Raw genomic sequence first — 24424 nt, forward strand, 5'->3', positions numbered from 1 at the left:
TCTCGTTCAGACCCTCGGTTGAAACTCATTAATAAAGAAGAAAACTACTATCCTGCCTGACAAAGGAACGGCAAATGCCGGGTCAATGTAGAAAAAAAACTTACACAAAAACGAAGGGATCTCATAAATCTAATTTTCATTTCGTTTCCCCTCATCAATTTCAATCTTTCGCTCAATTTTCTGTCTTTTCTTCGGTTCTGTTCGACTGGCTCTGGGTAAGCAAGGGCAGGCAGCCTGCGAGGAACGAAGAGGAAAAGATCAGCACAGGCGGCAACAGACATTTTTCATATTGCCTCCCTCTGGTCTTGCCCATCCCCTTGCCCCGGTCCAATCCATTCACCACAAACTGAAAGCAGTAATTTTAAAATTTCGTTTGACTGGAACTTTTTTTTTGCCGTACCTCTACATGCGATCGGCGACTGCTGATGATGGCAGCGCAGGCCTAATCTTGTGCCCATTATCCTACGGCAGAACGAAAGAGTAGGAGCCATAAAACGGTACGAACAACTCCGGTCGGTCGGACGGTCGGCCGGTTTTCGCCTGTGACGCGGTATAAGCCGATACAGTTGGATGAGAGAGCACAAGCGACGATGGAAGATCGACCCGTTGTTGGTCGGGTGAATGTGAACGGTTTCAATAGGAAAAATAAGAAGCGTTTCGAATAGTGGGTGACTGAGCGAGGGAGGTGGACAGAATTTGTTACACGGACATAGTGGACAAACTTATCAATTGGCAATAAATTTTGAATAACGAGATGGTTATTGTGAAATTTGTGACACTAAAAGATTACGAATTCACAAACAAGAAAAAAAATCTAAAATTATCTAAAGAATAAAACATGGGTTTTCAAGCGTTTCATTGGAGTTTTCCACCGTTGTGGAAAGTTTTGTGAAAACCTTTTCCACCTGATATTTTCTCTGGATTGCTGAGAAACTTTTCTTTCATTTTTATGAAAATGTTTGAACTACCAAGTCATTGTTATGAATTATAAACTTTTGAAATAGGCAATGTCCGAGAAATTTCCCTTGGAGTGTGCTGGAAAAATAAAAGACCTCGATTTTTGTTGAGAGTTTTCATTAATAAATCCACCAATTTTGCCGTTATACAAAATTTTATAACATGCTCAGACGTTACGGTCCAAACCTGTAGTATAATTTATACAAATTCCCAATATTAATAAATATATTTTTCTATTCGTATTTAGATATTTAGATTTTTTTAATAGCACTTTTTTGTAGATGTAAATCGTGCAATGGCAGGGTGATCTATTGTTAAGCCCTTCATCTCTTACATACAATTAAAATCGAAATTTTCAAGTGGCTGAGCGGTTCAACAGGTTTTATAATTTGAGGACAAGTATACCAGCATGGTAAATCATCTAAAATTTTCCAAAACGGCGAAGAATACATGAACTCTTATCTATACTAATTGTATACTATGAAAAATTTATTTCAAATCTTATCTATGTGATAGGTAATTTTAAACTGTAAAAATCCAACTGGTTTGTATTTTCTTGCGCTGAAATAGTTGAACTGTTTTATGCGAATACAACTCTTATATAGTGATTTTTTCTGAAATGCAATAATTCATCATGATGGATCTGATTTATAATATGACTATGGTTTCGTTGCTTCGATTTTTTCAGCAGCATTGGCATTCCTGACATTTTTCTTTTTATATTGCTAGATATTAGCATTTAGACTGAATAGCTGTTGTAAACGTTCTTTAGAACTTGACTCTTATTTATTCACAGACTTCACAACCGGTTATTTGAGTACATGACAATTACAGGGCTAGTGCAACGATCATGCGCGTGCTCCCAGCGTAATTTCTTAGTTATGCAGGTGACAATAAAGCTGATTTCTGGCGTTGTTGGGGTTTATTTGTTTATTTGGAGAGGTTTATGTCGCTTTATGTGTCGGTGTTAAGTGTTGCCTACATACCGGCAATATAATGGTTCAATGATCCATCCATTGGAAACCTTTGGGAATACAAAAAAGTTAGAAACGGTCAGATGTCTAACAAAAACGATCTTGGAAAGCGTATTATAGACGAATGGGACAAAATTTCCACCGAATACACGAAAAAACTCATAGACAGCATTCCAAAACGACTAAAGACAGTTGCAATGAGCAAGGGATACCATACTAAATACTAATCCTTGAAAATAAGCCACATCTGCGAAATCAAAACTGTTCATTCGAATCCTGCACGAAGGTCTCCTCGAGAGTCGAGAGTCTCCCCGTCCCAACAGGTCGAAGATTCTTTACGATCGTTTTAATAGGAAGAGCTCATCACCTAATTGATCATTGTCAATATTTTCTGGATTTTTCGATATTGATTGGAGCTCAAAAGTTGTGCATAAAAATTTGTTTATTTTGTATGGAAAGTGGCATAAAATGTCAACCACTAGCCTGGCGTATGTTGACACGCAAAATGTACATTTTCAGTCTGTGCAGGACTATTGTTGAAACAATACTTGTTCAGTTTTTTCTGCGGCCAATTTAGCAAGATCCTCAAAACGCTCTTCTATGCTTCGAGAACAAGTTTTGGGTCTTGGAAGTTGACATTTAGAAAAAGCCCGAAATCGACTATAACCGAAACGAGAACAAATCAAACTGAACCAAAATCAGCCTTTGAAAATTAGCTACGACATTTAATCCATTTATGCCGGAACCCGGACTTTAATTTTTATTCTGATGTCGATCACTAGTAAAAATCTACGGTTATTTCGTTTTTGGAGGATAGACCATTTCTACCTCAAAATCTTAATTTAGTCAAACAAGTTAGTCATATGTTTGAAACTCGACTGGGAGCACAGAGTCGATAGAATCGATAGAAGTCGATAGAGTTGTCCTGAATATTGAAAGCTAGCTGCTAGTCTTCTATACCTATACTAATGGATTTCTGTCTGTCTGTCGGGATGTTCCCTATAGAATCGAAAACTACTGAACCAATTGGCGTGAAAATTTGCATGTAGTGGTTTTTGGGGTCAGGGAAGGTTCTTATGATGGTTAGAGAACCCTACCCTCACTAAGAGGGGGGGGGGGGGGGGAGGGGGGGGCTCTCATACAAATGAATCACAAATTTGTGCATAACTCGAGAACTAATCAAGCAAATGGAACAAAATTTGGCATGTGGGTGTGTTTGGAGACAAGAATTTTTTCTATGGTGAATTGAGACCCCTCTCCTCTTTAGAAGGGGAATTATGACTCCTCCACTTTAAGAGGGGGGGCTTCCATACACATGGAATACAAATATCCTCATAACTCGAGAACTAATCAAACAAATGGAACCAGATTTGGCATGTGAAGGGTTTTGGAGGCAAGAATTTTTTCTATGGTGAATTGGGACCCCTCCCCACTTTAGGAGGGGGGCGGGGTCCTATACAAATGAAATTCAAATTTCCTCATAACTCGAGAAATAATCAATCAAATGGAACCATATTTGGCATGTGGGTGTTTTGGAGGCAAGATTTTTTTCTATGATGAATTAGGACCCCTTACCTTTTTAGAAGGGGGGATCTTATACAAATGAAATACAAATTTCCTCATAACTCCAGAACTAATCAAGCAAATGGAACCAAATTTGGCATGTGGGGGTTTTGGAGGCAGGATTTTTTTATGATGGTTTGAGACCCGTCACCCCTGTGGTAGTGGGATAAAGACTCTCATACAAATAAAACAGAAATTTTTGCATAACTCAAAAACTAATCGAACTCGAGATATTTTAGACTCTTTAATAAAACATTAGTCAATAACAAGACCACCAGAAACTATTAATATAACATTAGATCACAGACTAACAGACGTAACATTTCGAACACATTCTCTAACAAAACATCATTTCAATGACACCCCTAATACTTAGAAAAAACACTAGCATCACCTGGTGCAGTCTTCGCGCTACGCAGAGTAGGTTGTTATAAATTTACCAATGCTTTAAATTTACTTGTATGTTATCTGACAACAGCGACAGCGCAGGCAAGCGGCGTTTTCGCGCAGCGACTGTTGATTGAGTCTTGGCTTAAGCGAAAATTGGAAATGATCGTTTTTATGGACGTTGGAATGAGGCTCCAGTGTTACGTCTATTAGTCTGTGATTAGATGATTCAGGGCGAGACGGACACAGGCCGCGAGGGTTGCCGGCGACCTGCAGTCGGAAGCGCCGGCCACTGCGGGGAGCAGCCCCCCGTAGAGATCACCTCTATCTAGGTTTATTTATTTTCCTAGATCTACTGACCTCTATTACTTTCCTTCAGTTGAGTCACCCCTGCGAAATGGTACTTTCTACGAAAAGATTTTCCGTGAAATGGTACATTCCGCGTAAGGTTTTTCGCGAAATGGTATTCTGCGAAACTCTATATTCCGGGTGATGGTCAACCGAGAATTGGTGTTCCGCAAAATGGTATTCGGCGAAATGGTTTGTAATGATGGCGAATATTTAAATGCTATCCGTTTTATTTTATCAGGCTAAGCAATGGGGAGAGTTGTTTTCTATTTTACTGTGAGGAAAATTTGTGTATTAAAACACTCATGAACTCCTCAGAAACTTGCAAAACTCGAGATTGTGATAAAGATCATCCGAGATTCAGAATTTATGTACAACACAGTTTAATTTGTGGCAATACGAAGTTTGTCGGGTCTCGGGTCAGCTAGTATCGAATAAAAACAGAAGGTCTGGATCTAAATAATAGAACGAAGCTGCGTTGTTCAATTCATCTTTGCATAAAAAGATGAATTTGAATTGAAAAGGAAAAATGAAGAGTTAGGGGGAAATCCTCTGTGGCCGGACACTAGAATTTCTCGAAAACAAAGATTGATAAAAATATTCGGAAAGCATGGAACAATAGTAAATTGCAAGATTTCATAGTATCCCAATTATGACTTCTTTGTTTCAAAAGGTAAGCAAATGAGAACTGTCGAACGGTTCAACCATTAACCTTCCTAATGCATTAAAAAAAAGTTACATATTATGCATTAAGGGTCGAAAACGACCCAAGTTTTGAAATTGCTCTCATTCATCCATTTTCAATCCGAATTTCGTTTTCTTTACCTCGTTTGAAAGCTATGGCCAAAAACTAGCACCCAAGGTATGTTGGGGAATATTTGTTGACTGATGGCCACTTCTGTGTCGGTTCCGGAATACCCACTACCAGGTCCCGGGGAACATTTTTATATTTTGAAATAATTCATTTTGCGGCACATCAAATCACATTGGCTTGATAAAATAAGATTAATGGAAGTACAATGGGAACATTTTGGACCCAAGCGGCCATTTCCTCATTGGTTCTGGAACATCCGGTACCCGGTTTTTGAGGACAATTTTAAATTTTAGGATGATTTATCTTGCGACACGTCAAATTACATCAGCTTGATAACGTAAGACTATTGAAAGTATAATAAAGACATTTTGAAGGCAAATGGCTACATCAGCATTGGTCCCGGAACATCCGGTACCCGGGTTTTGGGGCCATTTTTGTATTTTAGGATAACCCATCTTGCGACACATCAAATCACATCGGCTTGATTAAATAAGACTGATGAAAATAAAATAAGGTCATTTAGAAGCCAAATGGCCATTTTACCATCGGTTCCGCAACATCCGGTACCTGGTTCCGCGGGATATTTTTGGATTATGAAATAATTCATCTTGCGGCACATCAAATCACAACGCCTTGATCAAATAAAACAGTTACAAGAGCTATGGGGACCATTTAAAGACAAATGGTCATTTCATCATCGGTTCCGGAACATCGGGTGCACGGTTTATGAGAACATTTTTGGATAGGATAATTCATCATGCGCCACATCAAATCACATTGGCTTGATGAAATAACACTAATGGAAGTACAATGGAAAAATTTTGGAGCCAAAATTACCATTTCACCATCGGTTCCGGACTATCCGGTATCCGGGTTTTGGGGACATGTTTGGATTACAGGGTAATTCATCTGCCCCGAGTTACCCCGTTTACGGTTCATTATAAATACCGGGTACCGGATTATATGCGACTGACGCCATTATACATTATATACTTCCATTATACATTATATATTATATACTTATAGACATTATACTTCCATTGTTGTTATTTTATCAACGCGATGTGATTTGAGGTGCCGCATGGTGAATTATCTCAAAAGCCAAAAATGTCCCCCGAAACTGGTACCGGATGACCCGGTACCGATGGTAAAGTGGCCATTTGGCTTCTAAATGACATTGTTTTACTTCCATCAGTCTTATTTTATCAAGTCGATGTGATTTGATATGTCGCATTATGAGTTATCCTAAAATACAAAAATGTCCCCGGGTACCGGATGTTCCAGGACCGATACTGATGTGGCCATTTGCCTTCAACATGTGTTTATTATACTTTCAATAGTCTTATGTTATCAATGAGATGAAATTTGACGTGCCGCAATAGAAATCATCCTAAAATTCAAAAATGGCCTCAAAAACCAGGTACCGGATGTTCCGTAACCGATGGGGAAGTGGCCATTCGGGTCCAAAATGTCCCCATTGTACTTCCACTAGTCTTATTTTATCGAGCCAATGTGATTTGATGTGCCGCAAAATGAATTATCTCAAAATATAAAAATGTTCCCCGGGACCTGGAAGTGGGTGTTCCGGAACCGACGCAGAAGTGGCCATCAGTCAACAAATATTCCCCAACATACCTTGGGTGCTAGTTTTTGGCCATATCTTTCAAACGAGGTAAAGAAAACGAAATTCGGATTGAAAATGGATGAATGAGAGCAATTTCAAAACTTGGGTCGTTTTCGACCCTTAATGCATAATATGTAACTTTTTTTGCTGTGGCTCTCCTAGATGTCGCTGAAAGCTGAAACTCCCCCACAATGCTTATTTTCCAAAGTTAGGAAAAGTCAGAAAATTTCAAGTCTCTAGCTCGTACCGTTACTGAGTATCAAGCTTTGTAAGTATGCCGATGGGTCGAAAACGACCCCAATGCACTAGGAAGGTTAAACCAGAGAGAATCGAGTAAATTTCATAAAAGTGCTATTGCAAATGTTTTTAATAAATAAAAAATGCGATATTTCTGAACGTTGGCTTGATAAAGCTGTTTTCCGAAACAGTTTAAATTTGATATAAAAAGCAAGATTTTGAAGAAAAAATCTAATTTTTTGAAACTGTGTCGTGTTCTGTATGGCCGGACATCAACCTACTCTCTATGACCGGACAGTAAAGTATTCAGTGAAATATACTTACTCCATCTAGAATTGCTATATCTTTGATTTTTATAGAAAACAAAAGTTAAACTGTAGTTAAGCAATTGAAAAGGCAGGAAAAATCAGAGGGCTGGTGTACAAGACACGACCGCATGTATAGGTGACGCAGGACTACGTAAGTCTCTTTGTAGTGATAGTGGCATGTATTCATGCTTGTAATCATTCGATTCTTCATGTATACATGCTATATCCAACATATATACATGCTACATGCGTTGTATGTTACATTTATGAAAGTAGTAACATTGCATACGTTCAATTCTCAAAAAATTGTGCATTTGAAAACAATTCAACAAAATCAAGAACACAAACTATTGCTTTCCTGCTACCTTACTGAAATTAAAGATTGTTTTTATTATCCCTGCTTTCCCACGTTGAAGGGATTTTACCAATTCAATCCTATTTTATTAATAGCACATCTTTTCACTACACTTCTAATGAAACGGCAAGCATGCGTATTCATATAGAGTCGTATTATAACCGAACAGTACAGCTGTAGCACATTTTTCCAACACAGATATCAAATTCGCCGAGGTTTAATCGTCTCGCAGTAAAGAATTTGCGATTTGTTGGGACAACGAACTTGTGTCATTTTTTCTGGCACACTTCCCTAACACAGACATCAAATTGGACTAGATTTAATCGCGTTCGTAAGAAATCTGTTGGCAGGAGGGGGCTTTGTTACTCTCTCTGGCGTACTTCCCAAGCAAGGACATCAAAATGGTCTAGGTTGAACCGCGGTGTTAAAAAATCTTGTTGAAATGAGGAAACTGTCACTTGTTTTGGCTTACTTCCCAAGCACAGATATCAAATTGGTATAGGTTTAGATCATCGTAAAGAATCTTCCAACCAATCACGAAGCGAGAATTCTGGTAAAACATAGGTTCATTATTTTCAATTTTTCAATAGTTCAACATCAAGAATCCATACTTTTCTTCATTTGGGTCAATTCTTAGATTTTCCGATCGATTGGTGTAAGAATATTGCAAATCGATCGGAAAACCGCTGAGCTATTAGCGCTCAAAACCTTTCATTTTTCGTGACGCACGCATTTTTCGATTTTTTGGAATGACACCCTATCTCAAAACTTGCCGTAAGACGTAGTTCTACGTCAAAAAATTGCAGCAAAATATCTGTTTGATGTCAACCTATCGATATGCCTTGTAAGTTGTAAATAAAGTCCGTGCCAGACAACAGTTCCGAAGAAACTCTTGCAGTATATGGATGCAACTTGGGAAAAGGAAAGACCGCTGACCGCTCGTTTTTCTATGACGTTTCACTCTCAGGATATCAAATTAAACTCGATTCAATGTTTAAAGATCAAATCGGTTTAGGAGGAGGGGAGGTTTTACACTTTAACAAAATTGTTTACTTTCAGGACATCAAATTGGACTAGGTTTAATGTTCAAACGCTAAAATCGGTTGAAGAAAAGGGGTGGTTTTGCACTCTGGCGTACTTTCCAAGCATAGATATTGGTATAGGTTTTAACGTCGTAAAGTATCTTCGATCTGTTGGGACGGGGGGTTTTTGTTATTTTTTTCTTAAAGGAACAGTTAGTGTGTTTAACTGTCGTCCGTACCTGTGAAGTAAGATAATCATGAAGAAAATGTATGGGGAAATTTGACACTTGTAACAAATGTTACACTGTTATTTTCGTTATCACAAAGTGCTACCTGTTATAGTAAATAAAGACGTAGTCCTACGTCAAAAGAATACAGTGGTAACCCGATTTTGTCACTCCCCGATTTTGTCACTCCCCGATTTTGTCACTCCCCGATTTTGTCACGTTTTTGACCCGATTTTGTCACCCCCGATTTTGTCACGTTTTTTACCCGATTTTGTCACGCTTTTGATTTATCAAAAGCTTAGTTTGAAAATCATTTTGAAACATGTCAAATGTGTTAAGATACTGTGAAAAGAGCTGTGTTGATTATCGTGGAGTTTTCACAAAAGTTGTTTCTTATCTCCACAACTATAATAGCTAGAAGATCACTTTCTTTGGCAAAGTTCTTTATAATAATCTTCTCAAAAATTTTGTAGAACATTGTTTTGCTCTATCTCTTACTGCTTGGAAAATAAATTTTCTATCTTACTTTTAGGAGGATTAATCAAAGAATGGTTCATACCATAAGAAAGAGCTTTTCACGCTATGAAATTTCTATGAACATAGTTAACCAGTATAATCAACCATTTCGGCGCAATTAAAAAACGCGTGTTTTCATACCTGTGGGACTGCTGTGAACAGGTGACAAATGTCCACAGAGAGATAGATGGAAGTGCGAAATGTTCTAAAAGTGATCAGAAAGAAATATATGTAGTTCGTTCTAAGTTATCTGCAAAAAAATAAAAATTGAAAAAATACCCGATTTTGTCACTGTCCCGTTTTTGTCACCCCTAAATTCATCATGGGGGTGACAAAATCGGGTCATTACTGTATTAAAGTTGATGTGCTTTTGTTGATTGCCAATTTAAAGCTCTGGTGTCGTTCTACAATTCGTTCTCTGGCTTTCTTTTTTTCTCTGAAAATTGCACGAATTCATACATCACGCATAGTACACTAGATTACCGCGTGCGACGAATACGGTTAGAATGAAAGCAACAAAGTTGAGCTAACTGGCAGCTGACATACTTTTTGTAGTACACTCTTAAATAATTCTACCTGTAAATAGGTCGGATTTAGTCAAAGCTAGGTTGAAACTACTCAAAATGCCCTTAAAGTGTACAAACTCAAACTTTGGGTAAAAATTTCAACCAATTTTGACTGCTTGCTACCGATAATTGAATTGTTCTCTATGACAAACGCACTTTTAAGTTCCTACTGCCAATTTTTTGGCAACTGAAAATCTGAGTTTCTACATTTTAAGAACATTTTGAGTAGTTTCAACCCAGCTTTAACTAATTCCGACCTATTTACAGGTAGAAGGTAGAAGAGTGTAGAGAACAGAACCGAAAACTAAACAAGTTTAATAACTTTTTAATGATTGAGATTTAACCACATGCGTAAAAAGGTTTTTTTCTCGTCAAATGAGATCCTTTATCACCCTCTGAAACATTTTCACCGAGTTACCTTACACCCTGTGTGTGGTTATTATATTTTTGTACCTCGAGATGAAGGTGCACGTTAAAATGCATTTTACTGAAAGTAAATGCCCAGATGGGACGTCACTTTCCCACTGTGCCGCAATGCTGAAAAACTCTTTAACGGCCGTAGTACAACGAGGTAAATGCGGAGGAAGATGAAGAAGAACTCGCATGGAATGAAGCAAACCCAAGCCGCGCGCATGGTGAAAACGATGAAAAATTAATACCGACCGAACCGATCGAAGGCGATGAGCTGCTGGTGGCGGCAGTGGCAGCAGCTTCGAGCGAACGCAGCGAACGAAACACGCAGGGCAGAAAAGCAGTGCCCGGGTTGATGATGGTGACAGGATAACATTTCCGCGGGCGGGAGTCGGTGGAACAGCGCGGCGGTACGGTAAGTGGGGTGGCAAACCATGCCTCGATATGTTTTATGTTCACCGCACTGAAGTTGGGCTTTGTTTTATGCGCACAACACTCGGCCCGCGATGAGCTGTGCGAGCGAGCGAGCAGATAATACTGGGTTTCGAATTGCGGTGAGAGCGCGAGCGAGAAGGCGAGAAAGGTACACTGGCTGAAACGATCGAAACATGAAACATGATTGTGGCTTGTCGATTTGCAACTGGGTTGGTTTGGGAGGGGGAGGTACAGCCGAATGCCGTGAAGGAGGACAGCTTCGGTACGGAATAACGCAGCGCTGGCAGCCAGCGGCGGCGGCTGCTGTTTAATTTTATGTTGGTTTGGTTGGTTTCCTGCGTGCGAGGGACGCGCAAGGGGAAGGAATGCTATTGAAATGTTGTTTCTTGTTTTTTTTTTGTCGTTGTGCCCCGTGTATTTGTGAGACTGCGCCAGATGTCTGGCTATTATATGGGGGATTTCAATCAAGTCATCCTTGTTCGGCTCGTGGGGTTGGGTAGGTTATGTAGTACATAAATGGCGTGCCTATTGACGTTAGCGGGAGTAGGATGCAACGACCCACTTCCTTGGATGCCAATGGCGGTTATTGCCGGGTAGTGTCGTAGCTAGAGCTTGTTGTTCTGCGACACTGAGTGTTGGTGTGTGTTGCTAGGGTACGCATGCGCTTATGGTGTGAAGCAGAATACAGGGTCTACCTTGATGTGAGTTTTACATTATATGCTGCGCTGCGTATGCTTCATATTGGCTGGGGCAAGTTTGACCTGGGGTTGCTGCTGGTGTTGGTCTTGGCTAGTGCGTGTGTGTTGGTGCTTATGATGTACATAGAGAACAGGGTGGAGGAGCGCGCAAGGCATTGAAGGCCCACGGCAGCCTAAACGAGACACGGACAAGTTGGGTTTTCAGTTCGTTTCAACAATTCCTGTCGATTTGTACGGAGCTTCCTTTTAGGAGTACGCGAAGTTCGGTTCGGTGCAAAATTGTGAGCCAGCAATTTTAATTGAAGCAAAATTGCATCAGTGAGTGGTTTCCCACTGTTACCCCCTTTATGTGGAATATTGGATAACCCCTAGCTTGGAAGTGTGCTATACCCAGTTTACCAGTGATTCATTGTTTTAGAGTATTGATCCAACATCCTTGACATGATGGTACAGCGAAAACTGCAGTCACCGTACAGAACAGTGGAATAATACAAGAAATGGAAAATCGGTTTAGCTCAAACTGTCACCAGTAGTGTGTCTGTTTTTGTCGTACAAAGCAACTGGGCCGGGATAGTACCAATCTGGCCAACAGTGAAAGTGTAGAATCTGCTCTCAGTGACTGTCACCCGAAGTTGAAAGGATATTCGGAAAGAGACCTTGTGCCCACCCTGTTGTACTCGTCGCACCGCCACCGGGTATTGCTGAGTTGATTGATTTTCTCTTCTAAATTAATCCGGTTGTGTTTTTGTGTGGCCTTATGTGTTACCTAATTTCCCATATGAGTTTATTGTTTACCATCCTTGAAAATGGAAAGACCGAGAGGTTCTAGGTTTTACACGAAAAGGTTTGTTTAGTGTTTTAGTTTTTTTATCATTCTTGCTTTTTCCCTGTTATCGATTATCACTAAGTTAAGGCATTCTGTTTACCATTTCCTTCGGTCGCAGTTTATTTTCGTTTATTTTAACGCGAGTGTGCGAGACCAGTGATGGCAGTCAGACTAGACAAGTACAGTCACTGTTTGCCTATTAATTCTAATGATCACAGCAAATCTGGCACCACTGGGTCGCATCGAGTTCGCGTGCCGTTGTTGTTTGTGTGCGTGTCTGCATGTTGCCCTTATCATCCCAGTCTTCTGTTCTTCGTCTTCACACTCTACATTGCTTTATATTTCGTTTCCTTGGATGCGATCCGGTGGCAAACCAGCCGGACTGGTTCGCGACGCGAGAGAAACCGTCGGATGCGTCTGCCATCGCTCATTCCCGCTTTCGTACATACGAAACGACGATGTTTCGCAACAACCTTTCATGCTGCTATTGGGATGCATTTAGCCTCCCACCACCTCACCATTCAACGCACCCAACGCCCCGCATGGGATCGTTAGCTAAGACGATACTTTCGGAGTGTTTACGAAGGGGAAACCGGTGGCACAGGCAATGCGGAGAGAGAGAGAGCCAGCGCTGAGCTCATGATGGAACCGGTTTTACCATAAATTACAATACTTCAGAGATGTTTTTCCACCCATCCCACTCGAATGAGGTAGTCGGGACAGCGCGAGTGGTTGCCAAGCTGCCAGCTTAGTGCCGTTGTCAACCGTCGAATCAATATGTCAACATTGACATATTGTGTAAATGGTTCATGATGACCTGGCAACCCTGACCCGGCGATTCAGAGAAAAAAACTTGTACGGTCCTGAAGTAGGTTTTTTTCTGCAACGAGATTAAGTCAAATGATACCGTTGTGTGAGACTGCAATCTCAGCAGGGAGGCAATGGCGTTCAGATTTGGGTGGTGCAAACAAGTTAGAGACTGCGATTTGTTAAACTGTTTTACGCGTTCGGTAGTCGGGTGCCCTTCAAACCTGACAGAAGAGATAAAACAACAAGCTGCCTGCTGCCTGCCTCGTCGGTGACGGTCGGTTGGATGGAATCTAGCATGCAGCATGGGTTTCTCGAACAGCAAAAGCACCACCACGGCTCGTTCTCTTTCTCTCTAGCCTCAATATAGGTGTTGGTTTGAGCTTTACTGCGCTAGTATTGGTGCCGGGTAGATCGACCGGGTTTTACGGCATTCTCATTTCACATAGGTAACTTCCATCTGTCGTCGTCGTCGTCGTCGTCGTCGTCATCGTCTGCCACTGGCAGCCTGTTTGTTTCGATGGGAAAACAGCAAGCAAAGGCAGGCATCGAGTAGACGAGGCGTGATGGTTTGGGAGAGCAGGCCACAATTTGCCGAAGAAATTGGCCTGGGTCGAGGTTTCCTTTCAGCAACAACTGGGGGAGGGAATTACTCCTAGAGTCTGAATAATTCCTAAAATTCACAAATACATTTTTGCATCAATTTTAAGTATTCATTACTCGCGAAAACATCACCTAGAAAAATATTACCTCGGTGGCATGCGGGTTGGATTATGACAATTTCAAACTGGTAACTTCTGGACTAAATGGAGTTGTTTGTGATCAATCGTCATCAGAAAGCGGTCTGGTTTTACGCGCTGAAAATTTTTGGAATTTACTATACATAAATGTATAACATTTAAAACATAACCAATCAACTAATCCCATATGTGCTTGCTTTTTGCTTACCAGGCTTGTGGCAATGGCAACAGATATCTGTGATTATGTTGATTTTCTTCTCTGGGATAAGAAAGGCACAGAGTCTCCTCGTCCCAACAGGTCGGGAATTGTTTGCTTGGCTTGAATCTGTACCAATTTGATGTCCTGAAAGTAAACCGTTTGCTAGAAGTACACGACAGTTCGACCAATTCGATTTACTGTATCGGTATGTGTACAGCAATTTATAAAAAACTGAAGTCTTGTGCGAAAACGCAGGTTGCCGATATAGTGACGCAGCAATTTTCAAACTATTGAGGCAATTAATACTAAACTCTCCTTTTGAAATAACGTCAAAAGCCTCCAGATCCTTATTATCTAAATGATTTTAGGTAAATTTTATTTAATTTTAAACAAAAGCGGCTGCACAAAATTCATCGGATTTTCGTTCAGCCAACTTAGTGCTAATCTCACAATGGCTAATGGGTATTTGCTTTACTATGAAAATTAGCTGCAGGCGGCTGCTTGAATACAAAAGACAAAATATTTTGAAAATTTTCCATGGGGTAAAACATAGTTGCATCTACTTTTCTTTGGAGTTTTCTACCACCGTGAAAAATTTTGTGGAAGAATTTTTAAATATAGCATTTTTCCTAGATTGTTGAAAAAGCTACAAGGTATACAGCTCAGTATACGGGTTGTACGAAAGGGTGACGTAGGATTATATCAGATAATCAGATCAAAGACTAATGTAAACTGCATTGCTGGCATATGTATGTTTATAAGAATCTGTGAGTTCCAGTGTTTAAGTGAATGTTTAAAAGAGAAGAGCGAAATATTCAGATTCAATTCTTCATTTAATGCAATGGTGGCTTTGAAAATACGTGGACGGGGGTTCATAAGTACAATGCCTGCAACCTTTGAGACATAGAAAATTTCTTTTAAAAATCACTTGTATGATGAACACAAGAAAAGGTTGAAATGGTAATGAATTATCCCCCTACCACAGGGGTGCGGGGTTTCAAAACATCATAAAATAAATAAATTTATATCTCCAAAAAACTCCACAAGCCAAATTTGGTGCCATTTGCTTGATTAGTTCTAAAGTTTTGAGGAAATCTGTATTTCATTTGTATGAGAGCCCCCCTTCTTAAAAGAAGAAGGGGTCTCAGTACACCATAGAAAACATCTTACCTCCAAAAACCCCCACAAGCCAATTTTGGTTCCTTTTGCTCGAATAGTTCTCAAGTTATGAGGAAATTTGAATATTATTTGTATGGGTGCCCCTCTCCTAAAGAGGGGAGGGGTCTTAATTTACCATAGAAAAAATTCTTGCTTTCTGAAACCCTTACATTCCAAATTTGGTTACATTTGCTTGATAAGTTCTAGAGTTTTGAGGAAATTTGTGTTTCATTTGTATAGAAGCCCCTCTCTTACGCCCACCCTAAAATTGCTCTCTTATTTCTTTAAAAATTGCTGGTCATTTTATCTATCCAACGACATATAAATTGTTCAGTTTCGTTCAGTAGTTTAGTAGTTATTAGCATTTGAAATCTTTCATTCAAACGTTACACTTCTATTTTCGTTTTTACAAAGTGCTACCCAGTTCCAGTATAGTAAACAAAGACGTAGTTCTACGTCAAAATTTGCTTAAATGTTTATAAAAACATTTTTGTTCTATGACGCTTGGTTCATGAGTTATGAATTTTTAAATAAATGATGGCCGAGAAATTGAAATTGAAAAATTTACATTAAAGTTTTCTGGCAAAATTGGCAGCGTCGAATTTATTCAAACATCGTTTTCGTTGATATGTCCATCAGCTATACCTGTGTAGAAAATTTCGTGAAATTCTAGAATCCTTTGGTTTAAACTCAGGAAGGAATCCTAACTTTTAATATTTTTATGAAATATAACTCATTAAATGTGCGTCCTAGCGACAAACAGTCTTTAGAGAAAATGTGTATTTTAACATACTAAATAACTTTGTAGCACATTTGAAACAAAGAAAAAATCGTGTCCAAAGTTATTGATTTTTAAATATTGTTTTTAAACAAATCATTATATTTAGCCATCAGTGTTAGTGTTAGATAGTCACTGTATTTTGCAAAGTTATTTATTTGAGTGTATTCTGCCACTTTCTTGAAATTTTTTTTTTAAACATTTACAAAAAACAAAAGTTTGTGTCATTTCTATACGTAAATTCACGGTCACCTTAATGGTGCAGCAAGATGCGCTATATTTTGCTAATAAACTTCACCAAAGACTCCACCTTCAATAATTACACATATTTTATCCAATTGCTAATGACAGCTTTTTGCGATTTTGGATCACTGACGGTGCGTGCCAGTACTATCTCCAATTATAGCCGTCCTTGGCGAGGATTCAGAGCACTCTGACTAGTACACTTAACTATAAGAGTGACTTTTGTACTGTCGAAAGGTTTCTATCTGGTGCTTCTGGTTCTTCATGAAAGGACCAAAAAGGATTACTATTAATGTTTTTCCAATTATACAAAATATTGAGCTCCAATCGCATGTTTTCCTGATCCCGTTAAAAATACCGATCATTTGATACTAGAAACATTAAGTAGTTCAAAAGTTTTTTATTAGAAAAAAAAATAAATGCAGTGCTTCATACCCAAGAAACGAATTCAGTTTTAAGGTTAAAAAGATTTTCAGCACTTGCTGTTTAAAGCCGATCATGAAACTTGAAATTTCTCTTTTAAAACTAGAAGGCGGAAACAATGGAAGATTCTCAAGAATATTTCCAAAGGTCCTCTTCAAGCTTGTAACTCTTATCGTTATCTATTTATAGTGACTTCCAAGAGTTGTTTAAAATTATCATATAATAAAATCACCGCAAGCGTTGATAGTTTTATGATTCTCCTTGTAAAGAACACTTACATTGCATTATTGCTTTTACACAGACTTTATTTCCTGAACAGGTTCATTTAAAAAATTGACTACGAGCTATCCACAGATCTGGATTATTTACTTTTTCTGGCTTTTCAGTCGATTATGGAAATGAAAACAGGGTTTTAATTCTTTTCGACGTTTCGACTTTGTATTTAAGTCTACATACAAAGTCGAAACATCGGAAAGAATTAAAAAACTGTTCTGATTTCCATAACAGATTGAAAAACCAGGCAGAAAGTAAAAAATCAAGATCAAAAATCTATCCACAGAAATTGCGTTTCTAAAATGGATATAAATGAAAATTGAAGACAAAAATTGTTATAAAAGCATCTATGTACTGCGTCCTATGACTGCAGTATTTGAAGCTGTTCAAGTTCGGTGTCCTCTCACGCAAGAGGAATTGTTTAAAGCCGAGAACTGGATTTGGCGCCAAACTCAATTTGAAGCACACGGTGACGAATACGCAACACTCGGCTTCGTACTATGGTCAAGCAAGTAGCGAAAAGTTGTCAACACTAGGATCTACAACTGGGATCTGCCTCCCAGTTGGCCTCGAGGTAAGACGCTGGTCTAATAAGCCAGTCGTCGTATGTTCGAATCTCGGCTGGGAGAGGCTGTTAGAGTCAATAGGATTGTAGCACTGACCCCGCACTGTCCTGTATTCTAACAGCTGGTTGCGAAGTCTGTCGTATAAAAAAACAGAAGGTCAAATTTCGATAACGGAATTAGCACCCGGGCTTTGCTTGGATTTGCTAGGATCTACAAAGCAAAACCGAAAGCTAGAACCGAAGGCAAAACCGAAAGCGTAGATGGCATCACTTCCCAGCGTTCGAGACCGGAGTTGAAAGTCTAGTGAAACGATGGTTTTGCCTCTGCTACTTTTCCACTAAAGCTGTGCATGTGGAAATCGCTCATACTTTATCTACTGAAGCGTGAGTGATGGCCAGAAAACCAGAAATGGTAAATTCATGAATCCTGTGCCGTGACTTTTACGAATGCCGTAACCTCAATCCGCCGCCTACTTCTCACATAGGCGGCTTATGGGAGACTATGATGCGCTCCATAAAGTCGACACTTGCGGTAATGGTAGATTAATCCCGCCATCCAAGTGACAAAGTCCTCGGAACGGTATTAGTTAAAGTTCGTCAAAGTCAAAGAATCGTAAATTCCACTCAAGCAATAATGTGAGTTTTATTGTACTCTTATGATAGTCTTCAAGACCAATCTTAAATCTCTTAAGAGGTCTTAAATGCCATCATACGAGTGTAATAAAACCCAAATTGTTACTTGGGCAGGCCACTTACATACGTCCCCGTCGAGTACTCTTCGCAACCAGCACTTACGTCAAACAAGTTTCTTCATCATGGCGTCGAAGGCATCAATCTACCGACCATGGTGAAGGAGATAGAAAGATAAGTTTTAAAAAATAGCTGGAAAATCGCTCAGAGTTTGGTGGACAGTTTCTGGCAAATCTGGATCGTCAAACATCTCTCCATACTGACTTGGCGTACAAAATGGGTCCAACAAGTGACTACTGTGGAACCTGGAGATGTCGTAGTAGTGGTTGATCAGAAGAGTCGGAATGCCCGGATACGTGGCAAGATTCTTGAGATGATCAAAGGGTCAGGAGGTCAAGTTCGCAGAGCAGTCATTCAAACGGCGAAAGGCTTGATTAGATAGCGCTGTTGAACGTTCTAAAATCTTCGGGAAGCGGATTAAGGAGAAACCAAAAGTGGCTAACGTTATTGCACATACAAACAGACAGAACACGATTTCGTTTTCCATTATTCGTACCGATTAAACCGTCATTTCAAATTCGGGCTTAGTTGGAAATGTCTCCGTTTTGGTCAAAGTGGTGCTTTTTGACGAAAGAAGGAGGATTCCCCATAAAAAATACTTGCTAGTTCGGGGGATACTCCTGTTGCTATTTGATATTTGGGAATGTCGATCATAGATGGTGCTAGTGTTCAGGCTAAATGTGAGGTACGATAATTTTTGTTTTTTCTTCCAAGTGTTATATCTGTTTGTCTGTGGTTATTGTGTTAAAACAACAAACACTGTACTGTACATTTCATGTGTTGGTTAAAAACCTAAACGTTTATTTGAATGTTGCATTAGTATTGGTAATATATGTCAAATAGCAGAGCTTGCAAACATAAACACAGCTGATCCGCAGCCAACCGCACTGACTACGACAATCCCGAAATACGGTTTGTTTTCTTTATCGAGACATTCCGACTCATTTAGGATTTGCAGCAGCAACTGCATAATGCATAACATCAATAGCATGGTTAATTAATCCGTTAGCATTGAAGGCTAGCGTTTGATTCCTGGTCAGTTTTTCGTTTGTCTACTTCATTCTAAGCTTATTGATACGGCAAAAGCTGAAAGCTCTCTAAAAGCTCATTGATGTGGTGAAATTTTGAGACCGTGGTGCTGTTTTTCGGAAATCGCTAGTGCAATGAAATATGTGCGCAACCAAACATCTATTAACTAATTCCACATCATACGTTTTATGAACACGTAAAACGTAATGAACAATATGATCAGTTAAATTTATTTTCCATTAGCAATTACGTTTTGCTGAGCGTTTGTTGATATATAGCGGATCGATAAATGGAATGACAAGTTTTAGGAAACTATAACAGCACTGGAAGCACTGATTACGTGGCGAAATCGTGCTCTGCCAATACAGATGCATTTTTAAGGCACAAAACAATACATGCATCGAATGGTAACCATTTATCCAGCCATCTTTGAGCCATTTTCGGTTTCCTCCTAAACGAGATGTCGGCTCCCTGGAATTCAGCGGGCTGGGGGATGTTGGCGGACCCACTGTGCAAACAGTGACGACCAGTACGTGTGTCCCTTGTGATCCCCAGTTAAATGACAGTGACAAGTAACAATTCAATATATGTTAACGTCATGCTACGACCGAGAACTGTTACATGCAGCATAAAAGGGAAAAACAACGTGGACGATTCAATAGCAAACGGTATCGTTAACAAGTGGTGGACTAGTAGAAGATTTTGTAGTTTATAAGTGACCTGTGGAGATAAGGTGTTGGTACATCGTATTGGTACAACAAATCCTTGCTGGGGCTAGTTATAAAAACAAAGAATGATACTGGGTTGAGGTGCGTAAAGAAGCCTCTTGTTCATGGACAAATTATTACTAGTTTTCTCACTGAAAACTCACTGAAAAGTAGCGAAAATCAGAAGGGTTGTGTCATAGACACGACCACATGGTTGACGTTGGACTACGTTGGGCTGATTATGCAATTCTTGAAAAAGAAAACTTTTTTCACGACTTTGATCCATGAACAATCATTGAATTCCATGAATTCTTCTCACACCAAGTTATAGCTTTCGCCTGGTGAGACGGTGCAGAATATTGTTGGAAGCAGTTTATGGTGCATTCTTGTAGTGTTTTTTGATGATGTAGCGCAAATGGTTCTTCAAAACATTATGAATTGAATATTTTGTGTTGTTTTTAACACCAGGTGCAATGAACAGCTTTCAAATTTTTGGTGAAACATCCGCATACCATAATCCTGGAAACATTCTGGAACCTTTGAATAGCCAGTTTGCACCAAGGAATATCACAAAGATATGCTGTATATATCCGATCATTTTGTTGGTTGTGGTGATGCTGTAGCAGGATCATTTTTTTGTTCGAAAGAGAATTTCACAATCACCCGCTTGTGCAGCTGCTGACATCTTTCGACTTTTGCAACCTTCTGCTTTACAATTAAACCGTGTACCCGTTGTTTTGGGTATGGAATCAATCGAAGATCATCTTTTGAAATATTCTTCACGGTTGACAGTGAAATTCCCAGTTTCTCGGTCATTTTACGGCCATATTGATATGGCTCCCGTCGAATTCGCTCTCTTACTCGTTTGATGGCTTCCTTGATGGTATCCTTACAGTGTGTTTATAGCCAAGTTTGTGGAATATTTTCTAAGAACCGATTTCTTGGATCGCTTGATGGTACGAAATATGTATCTTTCGTTTATTCCGAGTGGCTTTAACTTCTTTAAAACATTACAAGGTCGACCAGTTTTCAAAGCAGCCCTAGCAGAAGTTCCCTTTTTGTGTCCATAATTATCACGATTCTTGAATGAATGAAAATTCAAAACAGACTTGCAGACTTGTGTCGACATTTGAATGCACTCTGAACGAAAAATATGCAGACACATCTGTGATTAACCCGTTATTAATTAAACACGTCCAAAAAACACTGACAGTTATTACTACTCTCCCTACAATAAACGTAGACATTGCTCCCAAGTTTGAATTAATTTCCTTCAACCAAGTTTTGGATGGTTTTAAAAAACAAGCAGTTTAAAAATGTAAACTTTGAGATCTAAAATATCAATCAAGAGCAAGAAAATTAACTGACAGGTTGGTCGAGCAATCATTCAGCACTGCAATTCAGGAATGAAAATTTTTGAAGCGTAAAAAACTGAGAAAGAGTAATACTGTCAGCAATTCAGTAGTCACGTTCGTGCGTTGACAGATAAAAGAATACTACCAGGGGCAAAACATGCATGCGCTGAATACGTTTTATATTCGCCTTCATGCACCGCTGTCAATTTTTTCGAGCTCCGAAGACCACATGATTTCCTCGTTAAAACATCTTTGGAATTTGTCTAGCATATCAAAAACTGATATTGCTTGATACTGGCAATAATCACTCCATATATTTAATGTTGCAGCTTTGTTTATTATAACCAAGCACTTTTATTGCGGTGTGGTTATTAGAACCCTAATAAATGTGTAATAAAACCCACATTCTTACTTTATTCTTACTTAGGTGAGTGCCCATGGCATACCTTAAAGTATCTGAACTACCAGTGGACCGCCTTTTTCTCACAGCAATAAGCCATAAACTCTGCAGCCACGAATCCAGCAGCGGCCACTCTCTCTCGCCTGTCACCATCGTTTAGGACCGACTCCCCGGCACAATTTGCCACCCCAGTAATTGCAGTTAATTATCATCAACAGAACAGAAGCAATCCCCTTAGTGTCGAACGAGGCCAGCAAAAAAAAAAAGACATGGCGTCCATCGCGACATCAAACGACTCCCGTCCTCGATATGACGGTGCACTATGTCATCCATCGTGAAGGACCGCTACGAAGCTGTTAACGAACACGAATCTCTTCGAAAATCGAAGAGGGTTTACCGTATTCTACACCGACCGACAGACCGTCGAACACCACCAATTGGTAGGAGGCGAAGAACGCGAGTCGACGACCAAAGCGTCAGACGGTAAACAGGTTCGAATGTCACAAGTTAGCAACTGTACCATTATAGGGCCACCTCCCTCCACGGAACGCCCTCCCCCGTCATTGACTCGGCCGGTCCTTCGTCGGGCGCAAGCAAGTAGCAGTGGCAGTAGCAGGAGCTTGCTCTGCATAAATTTCATTCATTTACATTGGTAATCCGACGGCGTTCATCTTGGACTCCGTCGCCCTCGCTAGCCCTGAAATAGTAGTAGGCCAACCAGCCAGCATCTCCATAGTTACCAACTAAAGCTTCTCTGTTATGCTCTGCTCACCATAGCACACAGTTCAGGTCGGTCGTCTGGGGGGAACCAAGACAAACACGGTTGGCCACGCACACAGTCGAGTGATTAATCACGTAATCGAAAGCATCGATAGCATAGCAACACTGCTAGTATTGGTGCTGGTTTCCTTCTAGCAGCGGCACACCGCCACCGCTATGAGCAGTCATGAACCGGCTGGGAATATGTTGTGTCCCGAAGAGGGTGGAAAACGAAGCAGAAGGCATAATGCGAAGCATGTATGGAAAGAAAAATGAAGTTATGCAGCTTCGTCTGCCGAAACGGTCCCGGTTTTAGCTTTTTATTTCTCGATGCCGCTACGGTGCAGAGCGGTTCAAGCTCGTGCGTGGTTTTCACCGCGCGAATCCTAGGTACCGGAGTGCAATACTTTACGAGTGGCGTGGCGTGGCGTTAACACGATATGTGAGGTTGATGGAGAACGGACGCATTGATGGTTGGTAAATAGAAGTGCGTTTCTTTGGTTTATGCTGTGGGAAGGTTATGCAATCAGCTTGATAAGTCAACGTTTGCACGGCTATGAATCATACCGAAACATGAACAGAAAATCTGATTCACATCTTTAGGTGGATGGAATCCGGTTCCTTTTTGTTCTGTTATCGGGCTTCCCTCTCTGGGCTATCGAGAAAAAGTTTTGCTGTGCGTCCTGCTTCTCCCCATTCGGTTGGTCGGATTTAGCTGTGAAATGATCACATGCTGTGAAATTCAGTGTTTTTTCTGTCTCCTGCTTTCCGAATCCGAAATTGAACAAAGCAACTCTCCAGTGAAATATGTCATTAGATATTAACAATAGCCATCGGCCTTCAATCATTCTTTCTAGTTCTCTATCTCCATGGGCTGTAGTTGGTTGGGTTCTTGAAACAAATTTATCACGAAAGTCCGAAATAGCTTCGAACCAAACACTGAGTGGACGGTGACAATGACGACGAAGGTAGCGTTGATAATGGCGATGATGATGATGATGATGATGAAGGTGATGCAGTTGATGATCGTATGAAAATATGATAATTTGGATTGATGGCCTCTTTCGTTGCGCTTTTCTGTTGAGTGCATTTTCAAAAAAAAAAAAAAAAAGAAAAAAGAAATACAGGGCAGGTAAAGTAGATGAGAATCGCGGGTTCGTTGTCCTTTGAGTGTCTTTTTTCTCTATCTTCATGTATGTTTGTGTATCTGTACTCCGTTGACCCCGAACAATACAGCTGTTCGTGCCAGGTAAAGGATGGCATCTTTGTTTTGGGTTTACTCAATATGATTTTGCTAGAATATTTTTTATTATGAGGACATTCTGCAAAATTATCCTACAAAGCGGATCGAACAATGCCAGAACATTCTAAAAAAATTTTCCTGGGCGTACCTCATGGATTTTTGAACGAAAAAAATAGTTGCGGTCTGCTATTCTTTCGAAATACATCAACAAAATTATTCAATTTTCTCGGAAATCGATATAAATATTTTCAAATATTTATATCTTTAGAATCTAGCTTCATAAATTGATTTTTTGAACTTAAATCAAAGGAAACTTTTTTTTAGTAATCCAGAAAAAATACTATTTAGTTAAAGTTTCCCACAAACTTTTTCACAGCGATTGAAAACTCTCAAGAATGATCGAAAAAACTATTTCGATCTGCGGCTCCTCCAGCTTGGGTAAAGAGGAACGGTACACAACTTGTTAAGCGTTGCTTCAATGACCCTCCCTTAACTAATTTTGCGCTCTTTCCCCTTCACACATTGTCCCATTCTGGTTAGATACTATCAACACAATTATTTTATTATTTTCTTCTAGCGGACGGACCGTCAATTGTAAAAAAAACAACCGTTATAAAAAAATAATTTTAGTGTATTAATGGATCAACATGTTATCCAAAGCGTTGCTCATATGCCTAAGTGCCAACCAGCCAAAGTAAGGTTGGCTGGGAACTACTTTTTTCAATCT

General features: G+C 39.8%; 1 protein-coding gene across 2 annotated transcripts in view; it reads left to right on the plus strand.

Annotated features, from left to right (window-relative positions):
* Window positions 1-11684: 11684 nt before the first annotated feature.
* Window positions 11685-24424, plus strand: part of LOC128744180 (polyhomeotic-proximal chromatin protein-like) — an 80718-nt gene continuing 67978 nt past the window's right edge. For both annotated transcript variants that reach the window (XM_053841000.1, XM_053841001.1), the window contains exon 1: window positions 11685-12286. In XM_053841000.1, coding sequence (XP_053696975.1) covers window positions 12249-12286 — 38 coding nt within the window. In that variant the 5' untranslated portion in view covers window positions 11685-12248. The remainder of the gene's footprint in view (window positions 12287-24424) is intronic.

The sequence above is a fragment of the Sabethes cyaneus genome, chromosome 3 (genome assembly GCF_943734655.1).
Source record: "Sabethes cyaneus chromosome 3, idSabCyanKW18_F2, whole genome shotgun sequence".
In the NCBI taxonomy this organism is placed as follows: Eukaryota; Metazoa; Arthropoda; class Insecta; order Diptera; family Culicidae; genus Sabethes; species Sabethes cyaneus.